Source organism: Sitophilus oryzae, unplaced genomic scaffold, assembly GCF_002938485.1.
Source record: "Sitophilus oryzae breed Bouriz unplaced genomic scaffold, Soryzae_2.0 scaffold_845_pilon_pilon, whole genome shotgun sequence".
Taxonomy (NCBI): domain Eukaryota; kingdom Metazoa; phylum Arthropoda; class Insecta; order Coleoptera; family Curculionidae; genus Sitophilus; species Sitophilus oryzae.
In genome coordinates, this window is record NW_022147467.1 from 1,323,751 (window position 1) to 1,339,065 (window position 15,315).

The following is a 15,315-nucleotide window of genomic DNA, read 5'->3' on the forward strand; positions in this document are numbered from 1 at the left end:
TAATTTAATTAAGGTGTGTTATGTTGGGATAAATTTTATATTTTTCCTGTATAGGGAATTTATATTTGTCTCAAGATATATTATTTTCATAGCTCACAATATGCACCTGTACTGAACGGTATTTGTAATAATTTATTTGAAATATTCTAAAGCAACATTAATTATTTATAAGGTGCCCTACCTGTGTCATGTCTGCTTTGGAGAAGTTGAAATTGGTTTATTAAGATTAGAATAGATTTCTTAAATCAGAATACGAATACAATACCATATCATACCCAAATAAAACCGCGTCTATAAGTAAAAAAATATAATAAAACTAGCGTGTACCCGCGACTTCGTTCACGTCGAATTAATCATTTGTAATGGTGATGATAAAGCAAAGCAAGAATTTCCATTAACATACAAACTGGATAAAATTTTCTAACATTTATGTCAGTATGAGAAAAAACCATATGGCGATATTATTAGATAACTTGGTAATATTTGAGGGGTAGTTTCATCTCGTTGGAATTTGAGTTTCGAAAAATCCGTTTGCCAAAAATAAGTTTGTTACGTCAAGCAGTTTAAGCAGAATCGTGGTTAATCAATTACCCAACTTTTTGGAACACCCTGTATGATTTTTTAAAAAATTTCAAAGTATGTAAAAAACAAAATAAATTATGCGTGTCCAAGCGTTTTCCCGAAAGACTAACCGTTTTTTAAATAACAAATATTGTAATATTTGGGGGCGTTTTCACCCGCTTGAAATTTGAGATTCAAGAAACCCCTCATTATCGAACCTCTACACCCCACAGTCAATCCGTTTGCCAAAAAGCAACTTTAAGCGTCAAGCAGTTTAAGCAGAATCGTGATTACTCAATAGTCATATTTTTTGAAACACCTTAAAACAACAAAATAAAATATATGTGTTTAAGAGTTTTTCCGAAAAACTCACCGGTTTTTAAATAAAAAGCATTCTAATATTTGAGGGGTGGTTTCACCACCTTAGAATTCGAGTTTCGAAAAATCCCTTCTTATCGAACCTCTACACCCTAAAGTCAATTTTTTTTCCAAAAATTAGCTTTTTACATCAAGCGCTTTAAGCAGGATCGTGATTAATCAATGACCAGATTTTTCCAAACACCCTGTATACATTTTTAAAAAATCTTAAAATATGTAAAAAAAACAACATAAAAATTATAAAATGTGTTTAAGCGTTTTTTCGGAAACTTGACCGTTTTTTAAATAAAAAATATTGTAATATTTGAGGGGTGGTTTCACCCCCTTGGAACTGGAATTTCGAAAAATCCTTTCTTATCGAACCTCTACACTCTAGAATCAACGTGTATGCCAAAATTGAGCTTCTTACGTTGAGTGGTTTGAGCAGGATCGTGATTAATCAGTGAGTCAGTCACTTAAAGCCAGGTCCACATATGTAGCACTCTATTGTATCAGGATCATGTATCACGTATCAAGAGCTTGTATCGTAAGTATGGACGTTTACTTGGGCTGTGTCGACTGAATATGCATATCGTGCCAAAGTAAGCGTCCATACTTATAAAATTCATACGTACCAGCGTACAAGCGTGCGTATCATTGTATATGGACGGTACAACAAATCACCTTGTATCGTCGTATCATGTTCATCAATTCTTGTCAGTGAACCCTCAATGCCCCTTTGATGATCGGAGAAAAACCGCCTCAAGACGGGTCACGGCGTATCAAGTCAATTGTATCGTTATACTGTATCAAAACACGTCCAAATGACAGATCGTGATACGTGTATCCGATACGCAGTGTTAAGATACGCGCCAAAATTCGGATTGGCATGTATCAGATACGGTATCACAAAGGTGTACCATATGATCGCGTTAATTCGGCGTCCAAACTAGCGATCATGAAACATGTTGGTGCAACGCGACGGAGATATGATACACGAAGATGCTACATATGTGGACCCGGCTTTAAGGATTTTTATCTACATAATATCTACATAATATAAAATGCTAATGTTTATCTGTGTCGTCTCTACAGAAGTAACGACTTGCTCTAGAAAGTTGCTTTTTTTACTAGAAGATAGCTAATTGGCTCTTCTAAAAACTGTCGTCGCCGGATTTTTGTTTTTCATTTAATTAAATAAAAAATAAATAGTATTTTTTTTTCCTGATGTCGTGGCGGATGCGCCAGGCTTCAACTAGTATTAGTATAGATTTCTTACAAATCGCACGCTGAGAACGAAAGTGACACAACTGAAAATTTCCTGATTTTTACTATTTGCGACAAAACTACATAACTTAACATTCGTGAGAAATAGTGAGTTGGTTACATTTTTTCTTTGTGGTACTGTCAGATTTTGCTTCAAGAGTTGAAAATCATCACTCCAGTGAGTGTTTCCAATAGTCTTGTTGAGTTGGGCCATTAATATACAAGGTGTTCCTTAATGACATGCTAATATTTAAGTGGGTGATTCTTGGATCTATTCTAAGAAAAAAGGTTTCATATAAATGATGTTCTAAACATCTTAACCTTTGAGATACTTTGAAGATGGTTCAGGATATATTGAAAATATGGTCCCCGATTCCTTATTGGTTGAAAAATTATGGCGCGCAGTTTAAATTTCACAAGACGAGCTACTGAAATTCTGTACGCTTCTGTACACTTTTTTTACTGAAAATAACATGGATTACCAACAGTCACTCTTGAGACCATGCACTAGTCTCTACTTTAGAATTAGAATGAATGTTCCCTATTAATTCTAGTAGTTCTTATTTCAGTATTATTAATGTATCACTTGTGTGATTTTAGACTACAATCTAAACCATGTCATACACAAGTCTTTAGTCTTAATAAAAATGATAAAATTATGTTTTTTAAATAAATCCAACACTTGAAAACTACTCAAAATACCAATTTTGAAAGATCACACGTAAAAGTAAGTTTGTAAAAAAGAAATATATAATGTATTTTGTATTAATTATTAGGTACTTAACCATAGATAAAAGAAAATAATCTTCTATTAAGATAGATATGAAACTAAATAGTAAAATTTTGGGTCAAAGCGCCCCTCCGTGTTCTTAGTAGAGACTACGTTTAACCCAGCGCCTTCGCCTTTTCTGCTGTAAATATTTTTTATGTTTATATTTGATTTCAAAGGATTTAGTTTTAAAGTTACACTGATATATTAGTATATCAGAGTAACTTTAATAAAACATAAGAATATATATATTTTACAGTTTATTAAATATAAATTTTGACTACAAGGTATAAAGTAAATCACAATATTTGATAAAACTTATAAGTATACCATTTTTACAGTTAATAAATAATAAAACTATTTCTGACTATGATATTTAAAATTTAGATAGATAGAATATTAAAAAACATACCGGGTATTTGCAGACGCAGGCTCAAATTCAATAAAAACCAAAATTTTTCTGCGAAAATCGGGCTTTTTCACAGAAAAGGTATTTTTGATTTATCAACAATCATTGTCAAGTTGACAATATACAGGGTGTTTTCTAATTAGTCTAAAAAATTGTGGTGTGATTCCTCATGTGTTCTTAAAACAATTTTTATATAACCATTAGGTCTAAAGTATTTCCTTTCTGATCTACAGGGTGTTAAAAATTTAAAAAAATCGATATTTTGCTTAACATAAATGGTACACTACTGCTTTTTTAAAGAAAATATATTTTTTTCTTGACTGGCCATCCTTTTTCAACAAAACTGATCTTTTGAGTTTTTCTTGTTCATCAAACGGTTGCCGAGAAAAAAATACCGCCTTAAGCCGTTTTCTAACGATTTTTTATTTTTTAGATTAATTAGGAAACACCCTGTATATGCATATCACAGGCAACCAAATAAACTAGTAACCTCTAAAAATTATTTTTCTTACCACTAGCGACATACCATGTGTTTTTAGTGAGTACTAAATTATTTTATCAAAATTTCACCATATAAGTTTCCAGGCAATGTACTTAACAAAAATTAGTAATACTAACCTTAAAGCCAATAATTCAATCTGTATTAGTAAAAAGTTGAATATAATACCGATATAGCGAACAGCCGTGTTTTTTTTACGAAATCATTAATTCAAGCATTGTGTAACGATAATAAACGTATCTAATTGCACAAACATCCGGTCAGTATGAAATATTCAGTAATTATTCTGAAATTATTAATATTCTAGTTTAAAAATGGTTTAAAAACATTTGTCGATGTACTGAATAGTCTGGAATAATAAACACGAAATGCTTAAGGATCGTCCATAGATTACGTGAGAAGATTTTGAAGACTTTTTGACCATCCCTTCCCCACTGGGGAGGTGTGAGATTTATATCAACCCCCCCCATCACCCCCACATACGGGAAGGGTGAATACTGCCCCCATCCCTAAAGAGAAAAAATAGAATATGATAGAAAATGTGACTTTAATTACTAATACCAATAAATCATTTCTCTAAACAAACCGTTAAGCGTAACGTGGGCGGGACTTTATTGGTTGGTTTATTGTCCCGTACCTGCGGACACATAGCCACGGCCGTTTATTTAAATTTAACCTCTCTTATTTTATCCTCTCTTAATCGCGGTGCGTTGGGACCATTTTCCAACGATATATTATAGCATAAAATCACAGTTTACTTTAGTTAATATTCGGTGATAAAATTATATTTTAGCTTAAATATATTAAAATATAGTGATTGCTAAAGATTTTATTAATAGTATTTATATAAAGTCTGAAAAAAAAATCGATAGACGACATCTAAATTATCTGTAAATTAAAACGACCACAACTGTAACTGTCGTGTGTCCTTTCGTTGAACAAAGTTGAGAACTGTACAGGGTGGGTCAAATTCGACGCTTTTAAAGGAAAACAAAACACCCTTTTCTATAGGAGATCCTAGAGACGAAAAATAATATTAGTGTCTGGAACTCAATTTTCGCTAAAAATATGATCGTGAAAACCGCACATCGATATTTGTAACCGTTTATGTTGTTTTGTTTTTCAAAAATGTGCATTTTTAACAAATCGCTGTAACTTTTTTGTTATAGAAAATATTTTATATTTGTGAAAACATTTTGAAATTACCTTTTTACTTAGAATTTAATGATTTAAGTATAATTTTTTTTAAATTAATAATTAAGAGTTATCAACAGAAAAATTGATTTTTTATTTGGGACACCCTGTATATCTTTAATTAAGTAAAAAGAACTTAAAATTACATTTTTAAAAATATAGCACACTTGATATTTATTATGGTCCCTTTTGAAATAGAGAATTTTTATAAGTTCGCCAATCAAATTTTTGCAGCCAATTTCGAGAATAATTGATTATCTAACCAAGATCCCAGCCATTGGCCGTCGAGGCCGCCAGACTTAGTGCCTGTTATCCATTGTGGACTTTTAACTTTGCGGAAGAATAAAGGTGCTTATTTTTAAATTTCCTGTATAGTCTAAACAAAAATTAGAAGTACTTAGTGGTTATGCGAGGGTATCTTTCACTCTCACTAAGTTAATGAATTCCGCGAGAAATGTTCAAAAACGGTCCCGCCCGTCTATAATAGAAGACGATCGACATGTCGAACGCCTGTAGCAAAATCTCATGTCTTGGTTTGCTATTAATTTTTATTGTTATTAGATTTAGTTTAAATGTGTTGATGTTGGTAAATATAGTTTAAATTGTTATAAAATTCTGAATCTCTCATTGCAAATGCTATTTTCGTCTTAATTGCTGCTCACAGGCACACAGATTTTTTTGCATTATAGCCAACGCCGTTCAAAGCCTACTTATTCAAAGTGGGCGAATTTTTAAAAACTCTATATTTCGAAGAGGAATCGAGCAACATATCAAGTATGCTATATTTTTGGATAGTTAATTTTAAATTGTTTTCAATGAATTAAAAATATACAGGGTGTCCCATATAAAAAATTAAATTTTCTGGTGATAATTCTTAAATTATTAATTTTAAAAAAATTATACTTAAACCATTAAATTTTAAGTAAAAGGTGCTTTAGCAACGCTTTTTTTAATAAAAATTGAGCTCCAGACACCGATATTAGTTTTCGTCTATCTTCTATAGAAAAGGGTGTTTCTCTTTAAAAGCGTCCAATTTGACCCACCCTGTACATAATAGGTAGATATGTTTAGTTGCACAAACAATTATAATTTTTTTTTGAACAGAGAAGTTCAAGGCTTAAATACAAGCACAATTCGGTTCAAATTGAAAAATAAATCGAACAACGCCATAAATTGAAAGTGTGGTAGAAAATTTTCCAGGTACTCTGCTTTAAATTATTAATAAAACCACCATTTTTTTGTTTCGGTATTATTGTTGCTATGCAGCGTGAACGTGGGTATTATTGTGGATTTTTTTTAAATTCATCATACATTAATGATATTATGTCAATATTGAGCAGAAAAAAAAACAGTGTAATAATTCAGTTTTCACGCAAAATTATAAATAAAAAATGGGCAGTAATTGGGTCAGGCCTGTTTACGATTTGCAGTAATAATACGTGCATCTATAATCTACATTAAATAGTCTATTATTAATAGAAAACAATTTTAATGTTTATTTACGCACATAATGGACCAAGTTTTAAGTTTTAATATAAGAACATTAAAAAAGGAAAATTTTAAATTACTTTTTGGTACCAATGGCCAATTATGGGTGGCCAATTAAGAATGGACGCCGGCTTTATCTCAGAAACGAGGTACTGATACCACTGATCTTATAATTTAGGGAAAAAAATCTACTAAGTAAATCGGTCAAAAAAAATCGCTAGAAATGATTGTTTAAGTTCGAAAAATGTCCGCGAGGGACGCATCTGTTATGGCCAATCAGCAAACGGGATTTGTCTTAAAAATATGAACGCGTAATCAATGAAAAATTATCATAATCTCATAAAGTAGCGGGGGTAGGTTAAACTTGCTTTTATTAAAATTAAGATAACTCAGAATATTTTAGAGGTGGGAAGATTAGTTCATTTTATTGATTTCCATCTTTCTATCTCGTTCTTGACTAGTTCGTTTAGTTCATTTAGTACACTGTTGATCGATATAAGGTGCTGTTTTACCGTCATACGTTGGAATAAAGTAAAAAAATTCCGAGGGTGCCATTTAAAAATCAAAAGTTATAGCCATTTCCGGTGAAACAGGAAATATATATATATATATATATATATATATATATAATATATATATATATATATATATATATATATATATATATATATATATATATATATATATATATATATATATATATATATATATATATATATATATATATATATATATATATATATAGATAGTTAATATTAACAAATTAATAAACAACATAATCAATAAAGGTAAATTTATGAACATTTTTAAATTATTGATATAAAGGACACACGTTCATTGCGCATTTGGCATTTTCTTGAACGAGTTAACGGGCTGCCGATAACAATTCGCCAAGGAAGATCAAAATATGATGTAATGAATTAAAAATTACGCCCTCAGACCTGTATCCCTCCTTTGTTTCGTAGTTTACTACAATTTGGTTGAATCTTTCACGTTTAGTTCAACCATTCTCTACCTATTTCGTACCTATTTTGTTTGTGGTCACAATCTGGCTCTTATTTTTAGTTTAGTTCAATTGATCGAACCAACTGATTGAATAATTTAGTTCATATATTATGAGATTCGATCTTTTGAACTAGTTCAGTCATGAACTACACACTTCTAGATCATTTGGGTTAACGGAATTAAACAAACCAGAACTCGGTTAAAAGATCTTTTTTTCTTAATAATACTGTTAATACTCCATATATTTTGCCGTGGTAGGTAATTAAAGGTCGCTGATTGACATCATAACATATATTTCGTATTTACATAAAAAATTTAAATTGCATGCTGTTTCTTTTTGAATAGTTAGAGCACAGTGTTCACCACCCATCTTCTTTCTAACGGGAGATATTAAGGGAACTAAATTAGAGTATTAGTAGCAAGCTGACTTCAGAAACAATAGAGTAACTAGTAATTTGCCACACTGGAAATTACGTTTTTAATGTATTCTATCTAAAACTTTTGATGTTCATGATGTAAACTATAGCTGAACTAAACCGGAAGCTCCAACCGGTACAAGTTCTCAGAGTTGAAGAAAGATAAAACACGAAAATGAAGAAAAAAGTAGAGATAGGGCACGCAGAAACAGGAATCGAGTTACGCTTACATAAACAAGTGGTGCTTTGTATTGGAAATTAATCCCCGGTGTCTCTTGATAATTTATAGCTCTTAAAAGTTCGTTGTAAAAGGGATTCACCGTCTCCAACAGCGTTAATGAAGATATTGGAAACCAAAAGCACCTAAAAAAGAACTATTGTGAAGACTGATGTTTTGTTTAACGATAATGAACCTTAGACCATATACTTTCGTAGATACCGCTTAATAAGACTTTGAATGAAAATACTAAATGAATCAAATTCTCTTTTAAATTAAAACATAATGTTTAGACGGAAATAATTATCAATAAATATTTTTTCGATCAAAACATTTTAATAGAAAAAAGATATCTTTAATTATGGAAAATTAACTATATCAATTTCCTTGCTGATAATAATAATTGAAATAATAAGTTTATTAATGAATATATAACTGAATTGATCTAACAGTTCTTCAAAGACAAGATAATAAGTAATGTTTATGTCAGAAACTAAAAATATAATAACTATTGTTTGTTTAAAATAGTTCAAGCGTTTATTTTTGATACGCTGCCATTCTAACGAAATGCAAGTCAAAAGGAAATACTAGAAGACGATAAATATTGCATTTCTCGTTATTAAAGAGATACTTTAATTAAAATTTTAGCTAAACACAAGATTTTACGATAAACAGCTGCATCTAAAGTTTCGTTGTTGAATACAAACACATTAAATCTTTTAGGTCAGGTAAATGTTTGTGCACTTTATAGTTATGTTTAAGATCAGTTTATTTTTTGTGTCCCCCCATACATTATAGTAGAATTCTGTACAAATCTTTGGGAGGTACCTTGTATAGACTAGATAAATATTTAACCAATATTCTAATTCTCATTATTCTAAAAAGCTTATCTAGCGGTTGGAAATAATGGACATTTCTTGTTCATCTTGACGAAAACATTATGTGCTTCATGATATCCTGACACTAACTCATGATTCTAAAGGGCGTCATGTGATCTTTCCAACGATCACTGTTCTTGTCCTCTTGGTTAGGGATTGAAACCAACCTTCTTTGCCTTAACCGTTGATGATTGTTGATTGAAGGAAAGATGAAGATGCACAACCTTATTCGGGGTATGATGCAGTTATGGGGGTATTTTTGCTACAAAAGATGTCCGAAATTTTAGATTAGATTAGATTTTTGAGGTGGCTATCGGCCTGGCTCCAGTCCTATCCTTTACAAATTCTCTAGCAACTTTAAAACTAAACCCTACATATAGCTCTTTGTCTATACAAGGAACTGCACATTGGCCAGGCTTTCGTACTGAAATAAAATAGGGTTTCTCGTTTCTTCTTCAGTTTGACAAAATCTGCTCATGGCTTCGTCCATCAATCTCAACAGCTTTAGATCCATTTAAGGTAGGGTTGACAAAAAAACACCTTTTTTAATTTTGACCAGGGTACTGGTCAAATCTATTTTTAACCTGTTATAAGCAGTGGTCAAAACCATTACGTATCTCAAATGAAAGTACGATTATAAATACGATTTGAGCATCTTTTAACCGGCCAAGGGCCCGTATTCTGTAACTTTGAAAACGCTAAGCGCTTTTAGACGCTCAGCGTATATGACGTTAATTTTCGCTGAGCGCGCACTTAATTAACGATTTCGGAATTCTCGTCTGACGCGCTTAGCGTCTTTACTAATTGCACTGAGCGCTTCGAAAACGGTTGCCTTAAAGGATCGTTTTGCTTGTCGAACTGTCAGTGAAAATCTAAAAAATTGTGATTTTGTGCGTTATCTTGCTCTTTAGTGAAAATTTACTACTTCTTCTATAAATTCCTCATTAAGTAATTGATAATTTACGACTTGGCAGCTATAAATATTGTTCAAAACATCGAAAAGCTGAGAAGCGTCTTTAACACTTCCCTCGTATAATAAGAATAATGACATATCCATAGAAAAATAGCTTGACATAACTCAACAATAGATTATGAAATTCACGTAACATTGACATTTTTCACTGTTACATCCGTCAGTTATCAACTTTTGACTATTACCCAGGGGCCGGAAAGTGAAATAGCAAAAGCGGTTCCACCGTTTCCACGGAAATTTCAAATAAAATAGTTCCAGCCTCGGGCGCTAGGTGGTAGTGCAATTTAATTTTTAGGTTAAGAAGTTGCTACTAGTTATTGCCAGATGGCGCTCAATCAGATTTTTTTTGTAGTTTCCATAGTTTCCAACTGCCATTGTCATACTATTGTCAAATTCTCAAAAATATTGTCGTCATAGCACCAATCATAATATTATCAAAATTTTTTTATTTTCAAACTATAATTTGTTATATGTGTTTTTATTAGACAATTCCTTTTGTTCGTGGCCCTAAAAATATAATGTAAGTCTTTTATTTTTGCCATCATTTAAGTACCTATTTATATTTACTCCATTTACAAAACTTTGGGCGTATTACGTTGGTCTTGTTTTATTATAATAAACGATGTTTAAATATTTGACATACAAATAAAAACTTTAAAAAATAAATAATATTTACACATGTTTGGCTTTAATTTTATTTAATAATTGTATAAATTATACTGTTAAATCTTATTTTTTACACATCACAACGATACTTGTTATTAGTATTGTTGAATTAGTGTAAATAAGATTTAATAATCAAATTTAATTATTTTAGAGTAAAAGTCAATAAATCCTCTCATTTAAAAAGCCCGCGCTTCGATCCATTTAAAACAAGCCCTACTCAATAGATGGCGCCACTTCTGTAGGACCATTTTTCAGTATGGCAGAGTCCATTCTTTTTCTAGCTAGGTATATTCTTTGCTATTACCTACATTAGAAATTGTTACGTTGCCAATATGTGCTCAACGCGTATCCAGAACACGATTCCCATGGCAACGAGAATACCAAAATCGACTACCTTGCGTTTCGCTGATCGAATACTTGCGCTCACCGCTTTGAAAGCGTAACGTTTTTATGTCAAAGTTACAGAATAGTCAAAAGTTGATAACTGACGGATGTAACAATGAAAAATGTCATTATTACGTGACTTTTATAACCTATTGTTGAGTTATGTCAAGCTATTTTTCTATGGATATGTCATTATTCTTATTATACGAGGGAAGTGTTAAAGACTCTTCCCAGCATTTTCGATGTTTTGAACAATATTTATAGCTGCTAAGTCGTAAATGATCAATTACTTATTGAGGAATTTATAGAAGAAGTAGTAATTTTCACTAAAGAGCAAGATAACGCGCAAAATCACAATTTTTTCGATTTTCACTGACAGTTCGACAAGCAAAACGATCCTTTAGGCAACCGTTTTCAAGGCGCTCAGCGCAATCAGTAAAGACGCTAAGCGCGTCAGACGAGAATACCGGAATCGTTAATTAAATACGCGCTCAGCGAAAATTAACGTCATATATGCTGAGCGTCTAAAAGCGCTTAGCGTTTTCAAAGTTACAGAATACGGGCCCAGGGGCGCTATTCTGTAAAATCGTCGGCATCGGTAAGTTACGACAGCTCTCGATACGTATTTGTATATAGTAAAAATGTGTTAATTGTTGTTGTCATAGTTACCGATCGGTCCTATGGCAAATATCGCAAATTTGTACCGACGAAAATCGGTATCTCTACCGTGCCCTTCTCAACCTCACGGTAGAGATACCGAGAGTCGTCGGTACAAATTTGCGATATCTGTCATAGGGCCGATCGGTAACTATGACAACAACAATTAACACATATTTACTATATGCAAATACGTACCGATAGCTATCGGTAACTCACCGATTCCGACGATTGTGCAGAATAGCGCCCCAGGACAAGACACGAAAAACATTAGACGATCAATTCTATTTTTCCAAGGCTCCTGGATTAAAAATTAGCTTTTTTAACACAGCCAAAGCACTCTAGATTGAAATTTGGATTCTTTTTAATCAAAAATGTCAAAAGTTGACATGATATGTCACTCTATCCAGAGTGTCATTTTTTATCGAATAAAGTAAAAATATACCGATGATGGTGCCATTTAAAAATCAAAAGTCTAAAAATACTATCAGATAACCCTAATAAAGTGGCTATGAGAATGTGCAATTAGTTTTTTGATTTTCTAAAAAGTAACGACAGGTAAAAATAATTTATTTTCAAAAAAATTCGTTTTTTCCAAAAAAACTCAGCAATCCTTGAAATTTTTAAAACTTTTTTGATGGCATCTTGGTGAACATCCCAAGGCACAACTTTGCCCCAATTTAACCATCTTCGTATCTATTACGGTTTCGGAGATACCAATTCTCGTACCTCGAATTTGTAGCACCCTGTATATGCAACGTGATTTATATGTATTTTTGCGCGCGAGCTGGTTTTATTTATTCAAAATTAATTAATTAATTTTAATTTAATTGTTAATTTTCATTTTAATAAAATGAAAAAGAAAATTCCTGATTAAGAAAAACAACATGAGTTTTCTCCACTCTGTCCAAAACTGTTTTGACCAGGACGGTTAAAACTTGGTTAAAAATACTGGTTTAGACCGCTATGCCCAAAACTTGCCAACCCTGATTTAAGGCTTACAATGCTCTGTTACTAGATCCACTATAGCTTTGACAGTCTTTCTGCCTTTGCTTATCAGGTCTGCAGTAAATTTTGGCGAATTTTCAATTGTGATCTTTTTCGCCTCTCTCTGCCCTGATGATAATAACATGGTTAGAGGAACGCTCATCCAGTATTTAAAGTGTTTTGGTGTATTGTAGTGAATTGCTGTTTTATTTTACCATTTAACAAAAACTTATAACTCTTATTTGCTCGATTTTACTTTATGACTACCACATATGCATATACATCTAAAATTAAAAACTAACTATCTCGGTTCATTGTAACATCATTATCAGTGATGTTGTGGTCATTGTTGGGTCGTTAAGATCGACTAAAAGATTTTTACATTGTGCAGCCACAATGTATAATACACTGTTTCATACTCGGTTGTTTCAGTTTCCTTTTATACCATTCGGAGAATGTGATAATGTCGGTGTAAAAGTTACGCAGTCGATTTTTATTTATGAAGAATTATTTGGTGGGCGAACCAGATAACTCGCCTTGTGTGAGAAAGATTACACGTAATTATTATTTTTTTTTAATTTTATTTACTCATTCCAATATTTAACATGTTTTATCAGTGTCTGTAGTCTGTCCAACGAGAGGAACTATCACGATGCCGATTCTATCTGTCATTTTTTGTATATTGTCTATCGGAATATTCCCTTACTCGTTGGACAGACTATATTTCTTGATTAAGTCGTGTTTCTGAATTTAACATAATAATTATAGAATCAGGGTATTATGTAAGATAAAACTGTAGCTTATTTAAATGTGGTACACGATAATTCATTATTGAAACGATAATAATTTCGGACTTCCATTGTTTTTATTTATTTTTACTTACACAAGGTGTCAGTCAGCCACCTAATCTGCGAATTTTTTTCGACAGATAAGTAGATTTAGCTTCAGTACCAATTAGGGTTCAGAACCCGGTTCTTTTGAGATATCAAAGAACTGGGACTCGAAATTATTAGTTTCCGGTTCTTTCGGGACTCGGTAATAATAATTAAAAACATATTTTTTGTTACGTGCGAAAAACTTTTGATACTTTTTAGTGGTCGAAATCAAAATCTTCTAAATAAGTAGTGATATTATCTCTGACTGCTCTTACTTCTGGAGTTATTTTGAAGTTTCTATAATGTTTATTAACAATTATTATAGAAGTTCAAATATTTTATTTTATTATTTATAATATTGCTAAATATGTATTAGTTATATTTTTTTGTGTTATGATTTTATAGGCAGTTGAATCTTTAATTGAAAATGTAAGTTTTGTTTTTCAAATTTAATTAAGTTGGTTTCGAGGTTGGTTGATGTTGTTTGATGTAATTTTTAAGCTACCTATGTGTTTTCGTTTTTTTTTCGATTGTGTTCACGTTTACTTTCTCATGTTTTAATATTTTGATATTATTTTCATTTGAAACTCAGTTACTTATCGGTTTTACTTTTGAGAACCATCCCTTGCTTGCTGATTGACGAACTCCATAATCGTTGAACGAAAATATTTTAGTACGGTTCCGGAAATTCTAATTAATACTACGAATTAGGATTCAGATCTTTTTGGCCATCACAGAACCGGGCCTCGAAATTAATTCCCGGTTTGTTCGGGACACGGTAACAATAATTAAAAAATAGAGAAAGTCCTTTGATACTTTCTAGCGGTCGAAACAAACTCTTCTAAATAAGGTATGATGCTATTTCTAATTGTTGTAATCTAACTTTCTAAAAAAATATTATAGTATAAGGCTAAAGAATAATCACTGTCAGTTATGTTTTAATAGATGTTTGTATTTTTAATTCAATATTTTAGGGCTTTTGTCTCAAATTCAGTTAAGTTGGGTTTTTTGTTCGATGTGAAATTTAAGTTACCTATACTTTTTTCGTTACTTGTGTTCATGTTTAGTTTTCTTATGACTGATTACTTAATAATTTGATATTATTTTGATTAAAAATCTCATTTTTTTATCCATTTTACTTTGAAAAACCGGACTCGGTAATAATAATTAAAAACATATTTTTTTGTTACGTGCGAAAAACTTCTCTAAAAACCATCTCTTGCTTTCTGATATTGTATTGTTGTTTGTGAATTGCACCACCATTGAACAAACATTAGTCAGTACCGAAAGTACAGAAAAAGCCCGGAAAATCTCGGTTCCTAAGAGGCGCGGTACCGAAATTTCCGGTTCCAAAAAACAGCTCCTGTTCCGGAAACCCTAGTACCAATCACTAATCCTAAAATTCTCTAACACTGTATTACCAACTATCGTATGATCGAATAAAAACGGCGTCAGAGATGGCTATGAAATGACAATCGATGACATTTCCCATATAATTTTACATATAAAATGACAGCGATCTTTATTTCATAGCCATCGCTGACGCCGTTTTTATTCGATTATACGGTATTTCAATCATTGTTGATCGCTCCGTACATTACACTTGATTTGTCTTACAAAAGTTACAAAACTCATAAGATGAACTCTTATGCATCTGATAAAAGCTCTCTACAAACATTTACTCGTCACAAAACAATCCTTTTCCACTTAAACC

General features: G+C 31.8%; 1 protein-coding gene across 9 annotated transcripts in view; it reads left to right on the plus strand.

Annotated features, from left to right (window-relative positions):
• LOC115889739 (tyrosine-protein kinase Abl) overlaps nt 1-15,315 on the plus strand; it is a 198,277-nt gene that overhangs the window by 95,388 nt on the left and 87,574 nt on the right. The window contains exon 1 of one of the 9 annotated variants that reach the window (XM_030909812.1): nt 13,203-13,283. The exons of the other annotated variants lie outside the window; for them this stretch is intronic. Within the exon in view, the coding sequence (XP_030765672.1) occupies nt 13,226-13,283 (58 nt within the window). The 5' untranslated portion in view covers nt 13,203-13,225. Of the gene's footprint in view, nt 1-13,202; nt 13,284-15,315 lie in introns of those variants that run through there. 9 annotated transcript variants of the gene reach the window in all.